The sequence below is a fragment of the Canis lupus genome, chromosome 2 (genome assembly GCF_011100685.1).
Source record: "Canis lupus familiaris isolate Mischka breed German Shepherd chromosome 2, alternate assembly UU_Cfam_GSD_1.0, whole genome shotgun sequence".
Lineage (NCBI taxonomy): Eukaryota > Metazoa > Chordata > Mammalia > Carnivora > Canidae > Canis > Canis lupus.
This window is the reverse complement of record NC_049223.1, coordinates 16,227,267-16,248,217: the sequence shown is the minus strand read 5'-3', so window position 1 is coordinate 16,248,217 and position 20,951 is coordinate 16,227,267. Positions and strand designations below refer to the sequence as shown.

The following is a 20,951-nucleotide window of genomic DNA, read 5'->3' as shown; positions in this document are numbered from 1 at the left end:
ATCGTGCCCTGGGCCAAAGGCAGGCACTAAACCGCTGAGCCACCCAGGGATCCCTAGTTTGCTGTTTAAAATACTTTAATTCTTGATTGACTTTCTGTAATTGGCAATTTTTTTCAAGAAGATTAGTACTATGTTTACCGAATCCTTGCATGATTGAGAATGTGCTACTACCTTCACACTTGAAGAACAACTGGGCTGGATGTGAAATTCTTGGGTAATATTTTTTTCTACCTCACAATGTTAATCTGTGGGATTTGATCCTTTAATTAATGTTTTTTGACCTTAAAAGAAGTTGTGGAGGAATATGAAGGCATTTTGTCCTCATGGTTTGTTCTTTTGCCTAGATATATTTGTTTTTCCTTACTTTGAGATACAAGTAGATTATCAGGATGCATTACTGTAGGCTATCTGTATCAATATTACTAAGGTCTTGTTGGGTCTTTTGGTCTACAGAATCACATAAAATTTTTTTCTATTGTTATCTTTAATTAAGATCATATTCCACTGGTTCTAGCCTCTTCTTAAGGAATATCCATTATGTTTAAGTTGGGTCTCCTTGGGTTCCATATTTACCAATTTCCTATTGTAATATTAAATATCTTCATTTCATTTTACATTTCCTATATACCACTTGCCTGATGGTGTTTTTGGTTGTGTCTATCACACTTCTTTTGCATCTATTCAGACTTTAAGTTCAATAATTTTTTATTTCTCTTCTGAGCTCTGACAATAGTTTGTCATAACAACTTAAGTTGTCTTATAAAGTCTTTTGTAAAATTTTATGTAATTTCTTTTGCTCCTTTATTATGAGGGAGTATACTGTCTTAATAGCCTTGTGATTGTAGGGAAATTTTTTGTCTGAATCTATCTGTTTCTTTATGATGGAATTACCTCAAAATCCTACAAAAATCTGCTATTCTCTTTGCCTTGTGAAACACATCTCTTTCATTCAGTTTTGAGCATTCAAACAGTCAATCTGGCTTACTCCAAATCTCTAAAAATTTATAGCTTCATTGTGTTGCAATCCAGCAGTCATAGTCTCTAGTATTCTTTTCACTCCAAGGGGTCTCCAACAGTCTGCTTGGGCTAGAAGACTGCTGTAGACAATATAAAATAACATGTACATATGACTTTTCGTTAGGCTCCACTTCTGGTGTTTTACGTGCAAAACTCTCTGATGGGAAATTCCTCACTTCTTCCAAGGCCTATTTACTCCCCTAGTCTCTGTTATGAAGAAAAAAAAAGGTTGGCTATACATTTCATGACCATGACACTTATTGGGGGGAAATCTCGAGATATGAAGCAGCATGTGTTAGCTGTCAACATATTACACACAGGTCAGTAATTTACCTACATTTTTCAGGTGTGTTTTACATTTAAGATTTGGAACTGTGGCATTTCCTGTTTGAGAGGACATACCGTTTTCCTACTTCTCTTCTTTTTTGTAGTTTTCATATTAACCAGAAGTCAAATGTTGCATAAAGCTATTCAAACTAGTACTGTATATTTACAAATAATGTTTGTTTATAGCCATTTCATTATCTACTCTAACATAGTAAAATTACTTGTCTGTCTCCTCAACTCAGTCAGAAAGTCTTGAGGCTTGCTGTGTTTATTACTGAGTTGTTCTTTCATTACATTTTGTTGCTTCAAAACCTATGTTAAGATTCAGAATAAGAAAACTATATGGGGTCCCCAAGTGGCTCAGTCGGTTAAGCCTTAGATTGAGTCCTGCATTGGGCTCCCTCTCAGCAGGGAGCTTCCTTCTCCCTCTTCCTCTGCCTGTTGTTCCCTCTGCTTGTGTTCTCTGTCAAAAAAATAAATCTTAATTAAAAAAAAATGTAGCTGTTTTCTCTGGCTTTTCCTTGAATGGGTTCAACTGAAAAATCAATATAACAAATTTGCTAATATAGTTATATTAAAAAGAGTTTGAAGGCCTGTTGTAAAAGTAATGTAATGATGACATTTAAAAGTAATTTTTACAGGTCAACTAGATAACTGGTAATGACTTATGTGGAAATCATTAAATCAGAGATACAGATAGAAGGAGGGGCTTTGCAATAATGAATTCTAACCTATATGAATGGAATTCAATATATTTGTTATTTATTCTTGGAGCAGACAGAAAACCCAGAAATAAATCCATACTTATGTGGTCAATTAGTTTTTGACAAAAGAGGAAAGAATATGCAATGGGAAAAAAGACAGTCTTTTCAACAAATGGTGTTGGGAAAACTGGACAGTTACATGCAAAAGAATGATAATGGACCACTTTCTTTACTATACATAAAAGTAAGCTCAAAATGGATGAAAGACCTAAATGTGAGACCTGAAACCATAAAAATCCTTTAAGAGGGACGTCTGGGTGGCTCAGCGGTTGAGCAGTCTGCCTTTGGCTCAGGGTGTGATCTCAGAGTCCTGTGATTGAATCCCACATCGGGCTTCTGGCATGGAGCCTGCTTCTCCCTCTGCCTGTGTCTCTGCCTCTCCCTCTCTCTTGTGTGTGTATCTCTCATGAATAAATAAATAAAATATTTTAAAAATCCTTGAAGAGTGTGCAGGCAGTAATTTCTGACACCGGCCATAGCAAAATCTTTCTAAGTATGTCTCCTGAGGCAAGGAGAACAAAAGCAAAAATAAAACTATTGGGACTTAATAAAAATAAAAAGCTTTTGCATAGCAAAGGAACCAATCAACAAAACTAAAAGGCAACCACCCTAATGGGAGAAGATATTTGCAAATGACAGATCCACAATAAAAGGTTAGTATTCAAAATATATAAAGAACTTATACAACTCAACAGCCAAAAAAATAATAACCCAATTTAAAAATAGGCAGAAGACATGAACAGACATTTCTTCAAAGAAGACATACAGATGGCCAACAAACACATGAAAACATGGCTCAACATCACTTGGCATCAAGGAAATACAAATCAAAACCACAATGAGATATCACCTCACACCTGTCAGAATGGCTAAAATCAGTAACATGTGAAACAACAGGTGCTGGCAAGGATGTGGAGACAGGAACCCTCTTGCAGTGTTGGTGCGAATGCAAACTGGTGCAACTCTGCAGTATGGAGGTTCCTCAAAAAGTTAAAATAGAGCTAACCCTATGATCCTGGAATCACACTACTGAGTATTACTTCTAAAATACAGAAACACTAATTCAAAGTGATACATGAACCTTTATGTTTATTGCATTTACAATAGCCAAACTACTGGAAGAAGCCCAAGTGTACACACACACACACACACACACACCCCGATACACACAATGGAATATTATTTAGCCATAAAAAGAATACAATTTTTCCATTTGCAATGACATGGATGGAGCTAAAGCATATAATGCTAAGTGAAATTAGAGAAAGACAAATATCATATTCTCACTCATGTAGAATTTAAGAAACGAAACAAATAATAAAGGAAAAAATACAGAGAGAGACAAACCAGAAACAGACTCTTCACTATAGGGAAAAATTGATGGTTACTATATACATATATACATTATACACTCTACTTTCAAGATGAAGCTTGAGAGGTAGAAAGGGGCCAGGAGGCAAATGCTTTGAATACCAGGGTAAGGAACTTAGGTTGGGTTTTCAAAGCTTGAGAGGGCATTGATAGTTCTTTAGGCCAAGAAAACAACCCTATCAGACCTACTGTTTGGAAGAATAAATTTCAGTGCCATGCAGGGAGGTGTGGAAGGGGAGAGATGTGAGATGAGACCAAATAGGACCTGCTTCAATTGTCCAGGTAACAGATGCCAGAACCTCAACTAAAGGCAGAGAGCAGGAGGATACATTCAAAACAAGTTCAGAGGCAGCTGGTGTCATTGGCAGATGTGAGAGACAAAAAGTAAGCAAGAGCCAAAGATCAAAAGAAATACACAAACCCAATACTGACAAGTGTTTATCATGTGCTACTGAACACCATGTGTTTTCCGAAAGAGAAATACAATAGAAAACTGTTTTTATAAGCCCTTCTTTCCTTGAAGTTATCATGAGTACAGCTAGTGTTCCTTGGTGCCTGAAATCCCTGAGCCTAAGGTTCCAGAAGCCAAATCCAAAAAGAATTATAGAGGCTTTAGTACTTTTTTCCAGATATGCAGTGAGATGAGACTCACATTAACAGTGTTTCAGGGCTGTCTTAGAATTGCAGGCTTCCCATGAAGGAAGAGGACCTTCATGAACACAAATGAATCACAAAAGCCAGGAAAGTGAGAAGGAAGGGGCACTACCAGAGACGACTGGCATAGGGTAAAAGCTTCTGGTACCAAATGGTAAAATAGATAGGAAATAATACATTTCCACAGGGTTTTATGTATGGCCCCAAAGTATGATGCTCTGTATACGTCCACGGGAATGGTGCTCCCTAGAGTTGTGCAGGATATATCCTTACACAGCAGCCCTGGGTGCCTGGTCATACATACTGAAGAGCTGAATGAAGGAGTAGTGAATCAGAATGAAATGATATGGGAGATACATAGGAGAGTCATATGATTAAAAGATTATAGGTGTGACTCATGGATCCAATCAAACCATCTTAATAAACACTGCTCTCCTGACTGAAGTGGACAGAAAAGATGAATGAAGGAAGGTTGTCAGATCTCTGGGATTATATATGATAGGCCAATAGAGCTAACCAATTGCCAATAACTTGGTGTTCTTTCATACATAGCCAGGATTCATGGGTCTAGGAATCAGGGAATGGAAATGACTCACTATTACCCCTAGTGACTGATCCACTAGCAAATTTTTTGCTTCCTGTTCCTGTGACCTTATACTTTGCTGGTTTGGAGGTCTTTGTCCCACAGGGAGGAATGCTTCCACTAGGAGACACAACAGTGGTTACACTGAATTGAAAGTTAAACCTGCCTCCCAGGCACTCTGGCCCCCCGTGCCTCTAAATCAATAAGCAATGGAGGGAGTTACTGTGTTGGCTGGGGTGACTGATCCCAATTATCAAATGACTGCCTACTCCACAATGGAGGTAAAGAAGACTATATCTGGAAAACAGGAGATCCCTCAGGGCATCTCTTAAGTATTACCATGCCCTGTGATTAGGTAGATGGAAAACTATAACAACCCACTCTAGGCAGGAATACTAATGGCCCAGACCTTCAGGGAATGAAGGTTTGGGTTACCCCCCACCAGGTAAAGAACCACAACCAGCTAAAGTGCTTGCTGAAAGCCAAGGGAATATGGAATGGGTCATGAAAGAAGGTAGTTGTAATACAAGCTATGACCACATGGCCGGTTACAGAATAAGTACTGTGATTGTCACAAATACTCCTTATTTTGTTATGGATTATGTGTGTGTGTGTGTGGTGTGTGTGTTTCTTTTTCTTCCCTCTTATCCTCTTATCATGTAAATGAGACATTAACTTTCTATCATAGTTTTTAAGTATGATGAACTTTACATCAGTGTATTTATAGAATATCAAGGAAAAGAATAAACATCATCCAGAACTTTGCTTCCTCTTCTAAGAAAAGGGCTAAGTGCATTTCAGTGGTACACTGGATAGTTGTATAGTGGTAGGCAGGAATATGGCCTTGTTATTATCTTTCTATGGAGATTAAGTATGGTTTAAGGAGATGCATGAGTGGGTACCAAGTTGACAAGGGGTGGATATGTGATGGTTAATGTTGATGTGTCAACTTAGCTGGTTAAGGGATGCCCAGATACTTGATCAAAAAAAATTTTTTTTGAGAGAGAGAGAGAGAGAGAGAGAGAAGAGAGAGCATACATGCCAGCAGGGGGACCAGAGCAGAGGGAGAATCTCAAGCAGGACCCATACTCAACATAGAGCCTGATGTGGGACTTGATCTCACAACCCTGAGATCATGACCTGAGCTGAGATCAAGAGTCAAGTGCTCAACTAACTGCGCCACCCAGGCGCCCCTGCTCAAACATTGTTTTGCATATTTCTGTGAAGGTGTTGTCTGGGATGAGATTGATACTTAAATTGGTGGACTTTGAGTATAGCAGATAATCCTCCATGACTTAGTGGGCCTCATCCAATCAGAAGGCCTTAGTAGAAAAAAAGGCTGACTTCCTCTGAGCAAGAAGGAATTCTGCCAGCAAACTGCTTTTGACCTCAAAATGCCACTCTTTCCTGAGTCTCCAGCCTGCAGCCTTGGGTCTTGCCAAGCCTCCGCAATCACCTGAACCAATTCCTTAAATCTATCCCCCCTACTCCTCCCACCTTTCTCATCCTGTTGGTTCTGGTTCTCCGGATAACCCTCATACAATATTTGGCCCATATGGATTCTTGCCTTTCTGCGCGCGCGCACACACACACACACACACACACACACACACACACACAATCATATTTCATGTAAATATATTTACATTTAATTTATACACAAATATGTTTATATTTTTATTTTTTATTTATTTATTTATTTTTTTTAATTTTTTTTTTTATTTACTTATGATAGTCACAGAGAGAGAGAGAGAGAGAGAGAGGCAGAGGGAGAAGCAGGCTCCATGCATCGGGAGCCTGATATGGGATTCGATCCCGGGTCTCCAGGATCGCGCCCTGGGCCAAAGGCAGGCGCCAAACCGCTGCGCCACCCAGGGATCCCTATATTTTTAAATATATATTTATGTATGTATATATAATCTCTATATAATCTTGCTATTTTTCTTACGTTGTACAACATTTAAGTCTTTTCTTCCTAATTAGACAAAAATTTGCTTAAGGAACAAGATCACAGCTTAAAATTCTTTGTCTCTTTCCCTTGTTAGTTCACAGCTAACTTGTTAGGTGCTTAAAATATGTTTGCTGAATTGAATTGAGAAACAAGGATATTGTGAGAATGCTACCTAGAACTACCTAGGGTCTCAGTTAGATAGATGGATAATTCTTCCTTAGGAAGCAGAGAAAAATTTTGTTGATTATATGAAGGTTTCCAGGTGGGATATTAATTACTGGGAATGTTAAGTCCTCCCAATATGCCCAGCCTCAGCCCTCCAGCTCATCCAAAGGAACAATGTGGCTCTGTAACTCATGACTGATAATCTTGTGGTTATTTATAAGTAAATCCATTTTACTTTTTCACCATTTATGCACGCCAATTCTAAGTGATGACACTATTCTATTATGACCTGAGCATTTCCCCTAACACTCTCAAATAAAATCTTTCAGTTGTGAAGCTACTTACATCATACTTTCAGGTTCTACTGCACAAGCACCAACTGCTTTTGTGACATTGACAAGAAGAGTTTGGTTTATTCCAACAAGGAGGTTTACGAGTGGTTGAAGGCCACCACATTCCGGACAAGGACACGGTTTTCATATTCCTGACAACATTCTCCCAATGCACCAACCACATTCACAAGTACTTCTTCAGGCTGGTCAGTTAAAAGTCCCACCAAAGTTTCAATGGCCTCGTATTCTCGAAACCTAAGTTCATCACAAGAAAAAGAGATAGGGCGAGGGAAAGAGAGGAACGATATTACTTTTGGTATAAAATCAGCTGATAATATTAATAGCACAAAATTGCCAAATGCCAACATATGCTCACTCAGTCCTTACAAAAACCCTATGATGCAAGTATGACCACAATCCCCATTCTCAGAAAGCTCATTTGAAGCTTGGTACACAGCGATGCTGGCATCCATATCTAGCCATCTGCACCTTTAATCACTATACTATACAGTCTCTAAGACAACTACAACTTCTTCCAAATGACAGTGTCAGCAGTTCTACTATTCTACAAGTGTTTTTCCCATGTCACAGAGACTATTTACATGAACAAAGCAAAAATAAATCTATCTTCTGTTAAGTAAGATGTGAATTTCTTGTTAAATCATCACACTGAGGGGCACTTGGGTGGCTCAGCTGATTGAGCATCTGACTCTCGATTTCAGTGCGGTCATGATCTCAACACTCAGAGATCAAGCCCCCAAGTTGGGCTCCATGCTCAGTGGGGAGTCTGCTTGAGATTCTCTCTCTCCCTCTCACCCTCTCCCCACACATGCATACTTTCTCTCTCTCTCTCTCTCTCTCAGGTAAATATATAATCTTAAAAAAAAATAATCACATTGATACAAAGAAGGGTTGCCTCAGAATATCCATCATAGGGCATAAGAACTCTAAAAGTATATGAAGAGATAAATTTGAAGATTAAAATAAATCAGTTTACAAGTATTTTAAAATTCAATGAAATAATTTGAAAATGACTACTCTTTAACTGGTTAACTGGCATCCAGCTGACTCAATTATCTTTAAAAAAGGAAAAAGAATGGAACCACTTCCATCTCTAAAGATTCAGTGGGAAATTCAACCCCTCACCATCACATCAACCCTTTCTCTACAAGAAATCAGAGATACTTATAATTTAAACAGCTGCCCCCCCAAAAAAAGAACCCAACACACAGACTATGTCAGCAAGTCCTTTAGTGAGGCACAGAAAACCATTGCCAGGTGGTGGGATGGGAAGTAGAAGTCTTTCATTTCTAAAAATACCTTGATTCTGCCAAATTGGTCTAGAAGGTACATGTATAAAAACTATAGGAGTTATATTAGGACCGATTCTTTATTAAAATAACATTATGGGAATGTAGTTTAATGGCCATAAATTTTAGGCATCCATACTTTTATTTAGAAACATTTATATATTGGGGCACCTGGATAGCTCAGTTGGTTAAGTGCCAGCCTTTGCCTCAGGTCATAATCTTAGCATCCTGGGATCAAACCCCATGTTGGACTCCCCACTCAGTGGAGAGTCTACTTCTCCCCTCTTCCTCTTTCCCTCACCTTACTCATGCTCTCTCTCTCTCTCTCTAATAAATAAAATCTTTTTAAAAATTTACATATTAATAAGAGAAGATGTTAGTTGAAGGACTCACTATACACAATGTAGTTTCAGTGAGTTAAGAATACAGCTATTCCTCAATGGCCATGTTTTTATTATAGAATATTGAAAGGCTTCTCTTACTTGGTCGCATTCTCTTTGCTGATGGAACATTTCCATATTGCCCCAGTGACAGCAGCCAACCGTTCTTTATTGTCAGTGTTATTGAGCAGACTGGCCAGGGGTTTAAGTCCTCCATGCTGTCTAACCAGGTCACGGGTTTCCTTATCCTTCAGCACACTACACAAAAAGTCAAATCAGAGGCTGTCAGTGATGACGGCATATCAAGCTTCCAGTGATTGCTAAAGAGGCTGACATTCTGGTTGGCTACAAAACTTCTTTTCAGAGAGTATCATTTTCTGAAGGGGCCTCCAAGTAAAATATAATTCTCCTTTATATTGGCAGTTATCTGACAGTGTCTCTCTTCCCTTACAGGATTTTGGCAATGTCTAGAACTTTCTACATGCTTGGAAATTCTTCCAAGCTGTTCTGAGGTAGTGTGGGCTTCCATGAAGACAGAAAGAGAGGTTGGTAAGAAATCTAGAATACCACATGCATGGACAGAGAATTTCTGCAGTCATGCAATCCCCAGTCTTGGGAAAGTATAGAAAAGATAGCTGAGTGATAAAGCTTTAGCCTGATCTTCAATGCTTCTGCCCCCAAATCTAAGAGATGAGCATTTCCCTAATAGAGTTCCTATGCTCTGAACAGTTAGTTATATCAATAGCAAATGGCATTATATTCAGATATATTTGTCCAGAAGTTTGTGTCATCCTTTGAGATAAGTATTATGTTTATCCATGTTCGTGTCATCTTTTGAAGTAAATATGTACTGCATAGATGTTCCCAGCTTATCATGATTCCCAGGTTTGAGAGAAAAAAGATGCTAAATTTGGTGCATATATATGTTATCATCCTAGGCATACAGTTGGTTGTGAGGCCACATGATACAGATGCATGTCATGCATCATCTGTGAGGGCCACTAGAAGAAATCCTCACAGTAAATGCACACAAGGCACCTGCCATTTTATCTTCTATTTATGATTTTCAGTTTTTTACATTGCAACTTCTAAAAACTTAATCACTATTTCTAACCAATCCTTCATAATTACTCATATGAGGCATGTATGCCAGTCAAGGCTATATATATCCTTGTTATGAGTTGTGTTTCCTTAAAACTGATATATGTCAAAGTCCTAACCCCTGTACCTCAGAATGTAACCATATTTGAAGATAAAATCTTTAAAGAGGTAATTAAGGTTAAAAAAGGTCACTGAAGTGGGCTCTAACCCAATATGATTGGTATCCTTAGAAGAAAATATTAGGACACAGAGGAAGGAACATGTGGAGACATGTGAACATGAAGATGACCATCTACAAGCCAAGGAGAGAGTCTCCAGAAGGAAGCAATGCTATCAACACCTTGATCTCAAACTTGTAACCTCCAGAACTATAAGGAAATAAATTTCTGTTATTTAAGACACCCAGTGTATGGTATTTTGTTATGGCAGCCCTTGCAAACTAATACAATTCTCTACTGACATGAACCCCTTTCTCTAACTCTGTCATTTTGGCATACTGTCACTGTGCACATTTTAAAATGTATTCCTCTAGGAAATCAGCTCTGATTTCTCTGATAGGTAGAAGCTGGAATGGCCAGTAAGCAGCCATCTACTAATTTGTCAAGGCTACCTTTTCTTCCCTTTTCTGATGTACTATGAAATGCATAACTCACAAAAAGCTAATGAAGATTAAAATAATAAAAGATACAACAGGAATACACACACATACACAAGCACACACTCATTCATCATCCATCTGTCTTGGCAGAAGATAAATTTCCCAAGATCAGTATGTTTGAACAGGGTACTTGAAAAGCAATATAAAGGCACCATGCATATATTTAGCTATTTTACACTAAGTAACTTGTTTTAGGAGACAAAGATATATAAGTACCTTCTAGAAATGTACATAATCAAGATATGTTGGAGCAGGCTTCTCTCTCTCACATACACAGGCATCTATCATTAGCACAGTGATGCAGACCTGTGTGTGCAGAAAAATCCCTGGGGATTCTTGCTAAAAATGCAGATTCCTGAGTCATAGCCCCAGAGAATGAAACTTCATATTTAGAAATGCCACCTTAACTATATGAAGAACACCACAACTTTGCTGGGGAGTCCACCATACCTGGTAGATGGCCATGGCACACTGTTCCTGTAGTTGTTCATTCTCACTATTTAGGTTCTTGACTAGATTTTAATTATCCTTTCTGCTTTGATTGCAGCTCGGTAGTTTTCCTAAGAATACAAATTTAAATATTTTTTTAAAGATTTTATTTATTTATTCATGAGAGACACAGAGAAAGAGAGTCAGAGACACTGGCAGAAGGAAAAATAGGCTCCATGCAGGGAGCCTCACATGGGACTTGATCCCAGGATTCCAGGATCACACCCTGGGCCAAAGGCAGGTGCTAAACCGCTGAGCCATCCAGGGATCCCTTAAATTTAAATATTTACATGTGTAATGCATGAATATAAATATCTATTTACATTTACTAATAAGTATGCCAAACAAACTTTCTTAAAAAACACTAAAGTCCAAGATTAACACAACTGTATAAGAGAATTTAGTCAACATTTTAAAAAATACATCACACAGGTAACCATTTAATTAATGTTCTATTAGTTTCATCTTCTCTAAAGAACTGCTGACTTCTCAAAAAAAAATCCTTAGCAGTCACAATAATCTTAAAAATTATTATTCAACTAAAAAAAAGTTAATGCAAATGAAAACAAGGGAAGCAGAGCTGGCTTGAGTACCTCTGATGCACATTCTTGCAATGTCCCCACCACTGGAATTAGCATGTTTTCATGAGAAGTCTTCAGTAAGTGAGCCAACAAAGGAATGCCGCCGGCTTGACGAATGGCTTCTTTATTTGCATTACTCTTACTACAGCTCCATAATGCCAGTGCCCCACAGCGAGCTACTTCCACGTCTCTGGCATCATACAGACTTGATTGAGCTGGTTTTGCTGAACTCTGTGCACAGTCCAGTAAAGCGACCTACAAAAACAGATAAATACAATGTATGTGGGAATCTTTAAAATAAAACAACATTTCCCACAACAGTTACAGGGCTGCTACCAAGCTAACTTCCATCAAAAATAAGAATACTTCTACGAATTAATTTTCATACTACACAGAAATAGTCAGTGAAAGCAAAGAAACAGAACCCTTCAAAATATACCTTCCTCCAGATCTGGGAGCCTTTACATTTCCTTCCTACAAGAAATTTAATCTCACCAAGATTGTATTAATATTAATATGGCTGTTACATTTATATTAACAAGATTTGTATACTATATCTGCAGCCCGGGTTCTTACAATCCTTCCCTGCATGGATGCATTCTTTCTGCTTGCTCAGAATTCTTAACTTCTGCCCAGGTTTCTACCAGGTGTGCCTCTTTCGAGATCTATCTCCATCTAAGTGCCCAAACCCCACTGTGGTCAATGGCCTCCTGCCTGCTCTTCTTTTAACCTCCATTCCCTTGCTCTGATGTCATGACAAGCCCACTGTTCCATCTCCGTACTGAGTGATCTCCCTCTCTTCCCATTTTAGTGAGGGACTCTTATCTGTATGTCATCTACCCTCATATTGTTAGCAAACCAAAAATGGATTACCAATCCTGATCTTTCTCAGATGTGTTCTCAACCTAGTAATTACAAGTCTATTAATGGTTGATCTATTACTCTTCTTTCCCATTCCTAACTTAGCTATCATGTAAGATTATATTAAAATGTGTAGCATTATCTTGACTAAGTAATTGCAATTCAGGTACCAAATTCTAAGTCCCCGAATGTGATATATAAGACTCTCATAAAAGAAATTTACTAAAATTTATAGTTTTAAGTTACATTATTCATTTATTCTATACATTATTCATAATTCCAGTAGACAGCCACATCAGCCTAATGTATTACTTCATTACTTAAGCAGAACACTGATAATCATACTAATAATTACCTTTCCCCAACATTTTATTATGAAAAATTTTCAAACATACACAATGGCTGAAAGAGTTGTACAGTGATTATACAGCAAAAAATGTATACATTCCCTAGATTCTATAATTAACATTATCACATTTGTTTTATCTCATAGCTAGCCATCTATTTATCCATCTATGCAGCCATAAATCTATCTTATTTTTGAAGCAAATAATTACACTCTATTGTGATCTACAGATTACAAGTGACATCAGACGGTCCCCAATTTATGATGGTTCAACTTATTTTTCAACTTTACTATGGTGTGAAAGTGATATGCATTCAGTAGAAATCCTATTTGGAATTTTATCTGAGCTAGTAATATGTATGTTACATTCTTGTGATGCTGGGCAGTGGCAGCAAGCCTCAGCTCTGTCAGCCACAACATCACAAGGGTAAGCAACTGATATGGTTACAACCATTTTGTTCCCAATCTGTAGCCATTGTGTTTTCACTTTCTGTACAGATTCAGTAAATTACAAGAGATATCAATGCTTTATTATAAAATAGGCTTTGTGTTAGATAATTTTGCCCAACTAGAGGCTAAGTATTTTGAGCATGTTTAAGGTAGGCAAGGCTAATCTGTGATATTCAGTATGTTAGCTGTATTAAATGCATTTCAACTTAAATGCATTTCAACTTACGGTATTTTCAACTTACAATGGGTTTATCTGGACATATAACTCCATTGTAAATCAAGGAAGATCCGTACACAGAATCTCTCAGTAAATTTCTAAACACATTTCACTGTGTATGCATTCCTATTAAATGCATATTGATTCAATGTATATTTATTAACCTTTCATATGTGTAGGGTACTGGGCTAAGTGCTGTAGATGACAGTAAGATAAGTAAGACACATCTCTTATCTCAAGGAGCTCAAACTATAGAAGTGGAGACTGTCCAGTATGTAAATGCTATAGGAGGAACACAAGATCCTTTGGAAGGTGGATGAAAATGCATTTCCTTAATGCCCTACGTTTTCTTGACATGAGTGTTGAACAGAATGTTCACTTATTTCTTTCAGTGACAGTTATTGATATAATCATTTTTTAAATTATAAAAATAATACACAATAAATTGGCAAATGTGGAAAAATATGAAGAAAAATTGGTAGTTATTTCAGAGGAAACACCTGCGTACAATTTTGTGTATTTATTTCACATGTTTTTATAGAAAACTTGTTATATACTTGTTAGGTAAGTCTTTGAAAATTGGAGTCATATGTGTCAATCAGGTTTTGATCCTGTCATAATTTTATATAATATTATATACTGATAGCTGATGATGCATGTTTCCTCGAGATACACTTCATATTATTTTACCGATCTCATATGGTAAACATAGTTTTCAGTTGTCACTATCATAAGTAACAATGAGATGAATAAATGTCTGTTGCTCTGACAGTCTCCTTGGGAGGCAGTCCTCATGGTGAGCTCACCAGAGCAGAGAGCATGGACTACACTTCCCGACACTACACACACACATAAACATCTCCCTACCAATGTGGTAGGTGTAAATTACATCTCTTATTTAGATGTATATATCTTTGAAAAATAAGATTAGACCTGTTTTCTGGCCAGTTGCTAATGTGAATACACAAAAACAGTTTTTGAGGACGTTATACCAAAGAAGGTTCCTGGAACACACCTATGGTTATTTAACATCCAGGAGTGGCCAGGAAGGACAGCAGAGAGGTGACATCTTGGTGGCAGGTGGTGTGCTGATGACAATGGCAGAGGTACTCACCAGTTTGGTAATGCCTCCATGGTGTCTCACTGCCCGTCGGGCTCTTCTAAACTTGGCAACATTTGCGATTGTCTCAGCTGCCAGGCATTTCAGACTCTTATGTGGAGAATCAAGTATATTAACCATAACTGGTAAGCCCCCAAGGTCAACAATATTACGTCTGATTTGAGGATTATGACTGATTTCCTTTAGGATTTTTAATGAACCAATCTAAATGAGAAAATAGGAGTTAGAGGTGAAAATAAGTGCTTAATACATAACCAGTCCTAGAGTTTTAAAAATTCCAAGTCTACCTCAAATCCTTCCCTCATGAAGTTTTTAAAGGAAATGCCTTCTGTTCCCAGGTGTTACACATAGCCTCCTTATTTTCCTTCAATTATGCAGACAAACATTCATCATTTAAGAAGCACATAGAAAAGGTTCTGGAAATGAACCAGAAGATAAAGCACAGCCAAGAAGAGAAGAGCAGTGAACAAAAGGAACAAGCTATCAGTGAGATGAGCAGGCAAAGACAAGAACTAGGCAGAGGTAGCAGAGATGTATCAGTAAAAAGAGAAGCACAAAGAGGTATGAACAAGGCTCATCACCCACGTGAGGTAAGCCACTCACCTTACATTTGACTTCATCAGTATCCAGTAAATTTATCAAAACTTCAAGGCCTCCAACATCTCTGATTGCCAACTGGCAGGTCTCTTGCGCCAAGTTGAAATCTTTCATTGAACACAATGCAATCACTGTAGCTGTCTGATTTCCTCCCTACGAAACGCAAGGCCATGGAAAGGTTAAATAAGATCACGCTTCTATAGAAATTTCCTTAATGGTTATGAATCCATGAACTGGGAAATGTGTCTCCCCATACATGGCATGTTAAATTTTTTTAAGTTCTCCGAGTGGGTTATAATTTGTTAAATGAATCATGTAGAGTTGAAGCACAAAAAAGCTTTACAGAGTATCATAAAACATTATTCCAATTAAGAGTCAACATTTAAAGGTGGTCTGTCTGCTTTAAACAGCTAGAGCATTAGGTGGTATTAGTACATTAAATAGAGTCGAGGGGCAAGCCTTGAGAAATCCACTGAGGAATGTAAGTTTTATGCAGAGGTAACAGGCCGTCCCTGGAGTTCTTGAACAGCATACTGTGCAATCCAAACCGTGTCTGGAAATTATTCTCACAGATGTATGTAGAACAGTCTGGAACAGGGAAAAACCTGAGGAAAGGGAAACCATGTGGGAAGCAGTACAACAATCCATGCTGGGACCAGGATTAAGTGGGAGAGGGGCCATGGGGTTGGGAAGGAGGTGGCGAGCCCATTAGGAACTGGAGATGACTCCGTGTATGGATAAAGGACAAAAAGGTAGCCTTCAGTATCGCATGCAAAATGCTGTCCCAGTGTTGAGAATCATGTGATCAATGTCTGCTTGGCTAATCACCAGCTGTAAAAGGTAGTGGGGAATGGCTCCTTTAAGGTAAAACAATCTGGGAGAATTTAAAAGAATGTAATGATTGATCAGTGAAACAGATGCACCAGGAAATTATAATCAGAATTCATTGCAGGAATTCTTAAGCAATGTCCACCCATCATTAATGCTTTAAAAAATCTTCTGATGGATGCAACATAGTACATATTACTTCTCCTCCTATTAAGACGGGATGGTAAATAAGAGTTCCAGTATAAGCACCGAAATAGTTCATAAGACACAAGAGCAATGTTTCTAATGGAGCTAAGGATAAACTATTTTTGTAAAAGGTGCTCATGAAAGATGGCCTTCGGTCTCTACCTCAAAACACAGTATGAATGGCCTCAAATAAATCTCTTTCCTTTTTGAAGAAAGACACCTACAAAATATGTTTATTCTCATTTGCTGATTATGACTTTATATTGCTATATTACAGATACATGTTCATAGATACAATATATACATTTACACAAAAGTGGAAATTATATTCAAGCAGCCCAACCTCCTCCTTCATATCTCACACACACACAAATCCTTTTGTGAATACAACATGATGTGTTACTTTTAAAATAAGAAGCTGAAATGGGATTATAAGAGGGCAAGCATCAAAAAGATAGAAAGGTTTAGACTTCAGCCTTTCCTCTTAATGCGTCCATAAAAGCCCCTCCACATCTCTAAAAATATTACAAACCACTATCCTGTGCTGAAACCATTGTCAGTCTGCTTTTCATATTAATTTTCTTCCTGAGTAATCCAGGCTGTCCTCTATATTCAAGATGAAGTTGAGAATGGCAAAAGCCTTCACTTTACTATTTACATTGAAAATAAGGAGTTTTCTTCCCATAGCTTTTAATGTCTTTTTGTTTATATCAAGAGAAATTTTTACCACCACCAATCGTCCTACAGTTCATTTTGAAACATAAAATAGTAAATCCTTATTACATTCAATTTTATAATCTCCCTTGTTTTGGGGTACAGGACCTCTCCAAACACACATTAGCACTTTTGATGCCTTTCTTTTTAAAAACAGAAGGCAGATATTTCATAAATCATAAAGAAGAATCTGAATGCTAATCATAATATATAAAAAAAAGAGAAAGCGAGAGAAACAATTATTTAACAATTCTTTTGTTGAATTTAATTGGGTTAAAAGGAGCCCAAAAATTCCCCTGGTGTACCTGGAGGAGGAGAGCTGGGCGGGCTCCCACATGAAAAGTTTAAAAATGCAAACCAGGAGCTTCAGATAGAGTTCTTTAGGCAGTGCCTTCAGACTCAAGCATGACTTGAAAGCAAGAAGGTATCAAACAGCATGTCATGCCTCAGTCAAGCCAACAGAGTCCACACACACACACACACACACCAAACTCCGAAGCAGAGCATGCTGTCCTGGCGTTCTCAGTGGTGTGTGATAGAGGACTTTCTTGACTGCTATACTTGCATTGTATTTTCTTTGGTAGCACTTTCCTACTTACACATTCAGCACAGTCATTCTTTCCTATTTCATTTCGAGGTCTCTTAATTTTTCTCTTCTAGATTATTTCTATCTTGTGTGCTTGATTTCATCATATGCACCATAACCAATGACATAACAATTTTAAGGAATTGTGTACTTGTGGTAGATGCCCAAAAGGTAAGACACTATATTTTTCTAAATGATCTCTAAGCCACTTTTGAAGCCAAAGGATGGAAAATTTTCATTTATCATTGAGAAGTTAGATCCTTATAGAAAAAAAACTCTGTAAATCAGCAGCTTTTTTTCTGAAAATCTGGAAACATATTCATAGACTTGAGAGTTTTTTTTAGAACAGTTTTATATTAGGGAAAGTTAGTTTTTCCACATTTCAGGATTTAGTTCTACTCTTGTCACTGACCACACTCCCCAAAGGATTATAAATCTTTCAGAATGAATACCAGCAAATGGGAGCCAAAATATTCAGCATACAGAGCCACAAATGTTAGCCAATTGCTATTCTTTAAATACCAGCTATGTCAAAGGATTTTCAAATGTTTGTTCTACTTTGACCAGATGCCATAAACATCTTACTAAGAAGAAGCAGTGCAAATATGCTTATTTTTCAATTAAATCTCCCCTGAGAATGTAATTAGTTGCCAATACTTATTTTCACATTTTATCATGTATTTGCATTTGTGAAGTTTTAAGAGCTGGAGAAAACATAGTAAAATATTATTTTACTAGTTTCTGAAGGGTTTTGAAGAATGCTTCCAATAAGCTTTTCCACTTCTTAAATTAATGCAAGTTGTTTTGCTAGTTGTCATCCTGCCCCTGCGTCTTCTCAGACATTTCCAGGCTCTGTCAGCCTTCAGATACTTCGCAGTTCACATTCCTTTCTAAGACTGGGAGGCCTTTGTTCATTATCATTATCACAATCATGTTGCTAATATGTGAAAGTTGAATAGATTTTGCTTTTTCCTTCATTTTTCTCAAAATTTCTTTTGGAAAGACAAGATCAATAGGCACTCTTCTAAACAATGTTTCTCAGTGTTTTAAATAACATCTTTGAAAAAAAAAAGTATTACCTTATCTGGTACATAGAGTAATATCTACCTCCAATCCTCTTACTGCTGATAAAAGAGAAATAAATGCTTATGAAATTGAGATGAAGAATGTATCTGAGACTAAATCAGGGAGCCAGATGCCTCCAACCATCCAACCATTTTTTAATTCTTTCATTCAACAAATTTGCAGTTATTCACCATGTCTGATACCAGGAACTAGAGACATCCTGGTAGACAAAAACAGATCTAGTTTTTGCCTCGTGGAGCTCATAAAGCTTAGTGGAGAAGAAAGATCTTAATTGTTAAGCCCATCCAAATAAATGAAAACTTTAAGAAGTGCTATACAGAAAAGTGGCACAGGGTTATGGATGTTTGCAACAGGGGACTCTAGGCCAGGACATCAGGAAAAGTTTCCCTGAGGAAACTATGTCTGGACTGAGGTGTGGACAGAGTAGGAGCCTTCCCTGGTGAAGGAGGTCGGACATGATGAAAGGCACACCAGTCAGAGGAAACAGTATGTGTAAAGCCCTAAGGAGGATTAGAACATGGCCTGTTTAAGACCTAACGAAGGCCAGTGTGGCTGAGACCCAGAGCCTGGGTGGCAAATGATCCAAGATGAGCTAAAAAATTAAGTGGGCAAAGGAATCTGCTGCACCCATAGGCCAGGTTGAGGATTTTAATCTTCATTCAAGATTAATAGGAAATATTCAAGGGTATTGTTTTGGAGGAGAGTGGGAGGACTCACATGAGTTGCGTACATTTTTAAAAGATCATTCCAGCTAAAGGGCCCCCTGTAGGGAGGGGGCAGATGGAACATATGGAGACCATGCAGGTTACTACAGCTATCCAGAGAGGAGGTAACTGGGATTAAGAGGTCAAGGATACTTATTTGTGTCATAAAGACTTCAAGTAACTTGATTCAGAAAAGGATACTATAAAACAAGTAGACGAAACTCTGATAGGCTACATGCTCCCAGAGCCATCATTTGGAGCTTCCTGTAGAGTCCCACGTGGTGACAGTGAGGTAAGAAGGCAGTCAGAGGCACAATCGGGAGTGGAGGCCCCTCTTTTGCTCCCCACCGTCTGTAATCAAGGGGCAGTGGGTGAGACCTGGTGAGGAGATACAGCCATCACACAGCCATCCAACTGACTTTCAATGATTTCAGCATTTTTTCCTCCAAATATGCCACTCAGAGAGCAAGAAAAGTGAAGCCTGCCAGTGACTGTTTATTAATGATGACAGAGGGCCTGGCACCCAGCACAGAGGTTGGCTTACAGATACTCTTCATGTCCCAGGATGAGAAATGGTAAAAAGTCAATGCTCAGAGTGAATGGCATATGAGCATGTAAGTCAAAATAGTAAAATATATTGCTTTGCTTTCTGTTTATTTGCAAACTGGCTTTATACTGATGATTCAGCACTCATAAACCTAAGACTCAAGAGATGAGACTCAATAGAACTCCAGGAAAGAAAATGAGAAAATATTGTTCCAGAGGAAAAAAGAAATTAGACTCAAACTGTTGTATTACAAGCTTGCTGAGAATTTTTATTGGGAATGGGTAAGGAACAATGCAAGCATTCCCTACACATTCCTTTTAAACAGACATGGAACATTTACAGAAATAGATAATCTGCTGGAATGTCCTAGTCACTGCAATGAGGAAAAATTTGTAGCAAATATAACTGCCTTTCTAAAAAGATTTGGAAGACTATACTGAATAATTATGATAATTAATAAAAATAGCTCAATAAAGTGGATATAAGGGCCACATTAAAAATGAGTAACTCCCCCATACACTAGGAATAACAAATCACAATGCATAATTTGAAAAATGTTCCCATGCCAGTATTAGCAAAATAATAACAAAAATATCAAGGAGTAAATCTCACAGTATGTTGAAAATATGTGGAAAAGAAGCTATTAAGTTTTACTAAAATACATACGAATTTAAAAATAAATGAATGGTCATACCATGTTCCTGAATAGGATAACTGAATGATATTAAAATTTGCAAGCCCACAACTATATGGTCAATTAATCTTTGACAATGCAAGAAAGAATATCTAATGGAAAAAAGATAGTCTCTCCAACAAAGTGTTGGAAAAACTGGACAGCGACATGCTAAAGATTGAAAGTAGATCATTTTCTTACACCATCCACAGAAATAAATTCAAGATGGATTAAAGACCTAAATGTGAGACAGGAAATCATTAAAATCCTAGAGGAGAACACAGGCAGCAACCTCTTTGACATCAGCCCTAACCTTTGACATCAGCTTCTCTTGAGGCAAGGAAAATAAATGC

The 20,951-nt window shown here is 37.7% G+C and overlaps 1 protein-coding gene and 1 long non-coding RNA gene across 2 annotated transcripts in view; one reads left to right on the top strand and one right to left on the bottom strand.

Moving 5' to 3' along the window:
* The window catches only part of LOC119876059, a 114,574-nt gene extending 104,218 nt beyond the window's left edge, over nt 1–10,356 (top strand). Inside the window, exons 2-3 of the long non-coding RNA XR_005355264.1 lie at nt 9,308–9,399; nt 10,186–10,356. This is a non-coding gene — a long non-coding RNA (uncharacterized LOC119876059). The remainder of the gene's footprint in view (nt 1–9,307; nt 9,400–10,185) is intronic.
* Nucleotides 10,357–10,491: 135 nt separating this feature from the next.
* The window catches only part of LOC119876102 (armadillo repeat-containing protein 4-like), a 48,586-nt gene continuing 38,126 nt past the window's right edge, over nt 10,492–20,951 (bottom strand). Inside the window, 6 exon segments of the mRNA XM_038532067.1 lie at nt 10,492–10,614; nt 11,064–11,131; nt 11,134–11,173; nt 11,696–11,938; nt 14,672–14,881; nt 15,281–15,427. Of these exon segments, the coding sequence (XP_038387995.1) occupies nt 10,492–10,614; nt 11,064–11,131; nt 11,134–11,173; nt 11,696–11,938; nt 14,672–14,881; nt 15,281–15,427 (831 nt within the window).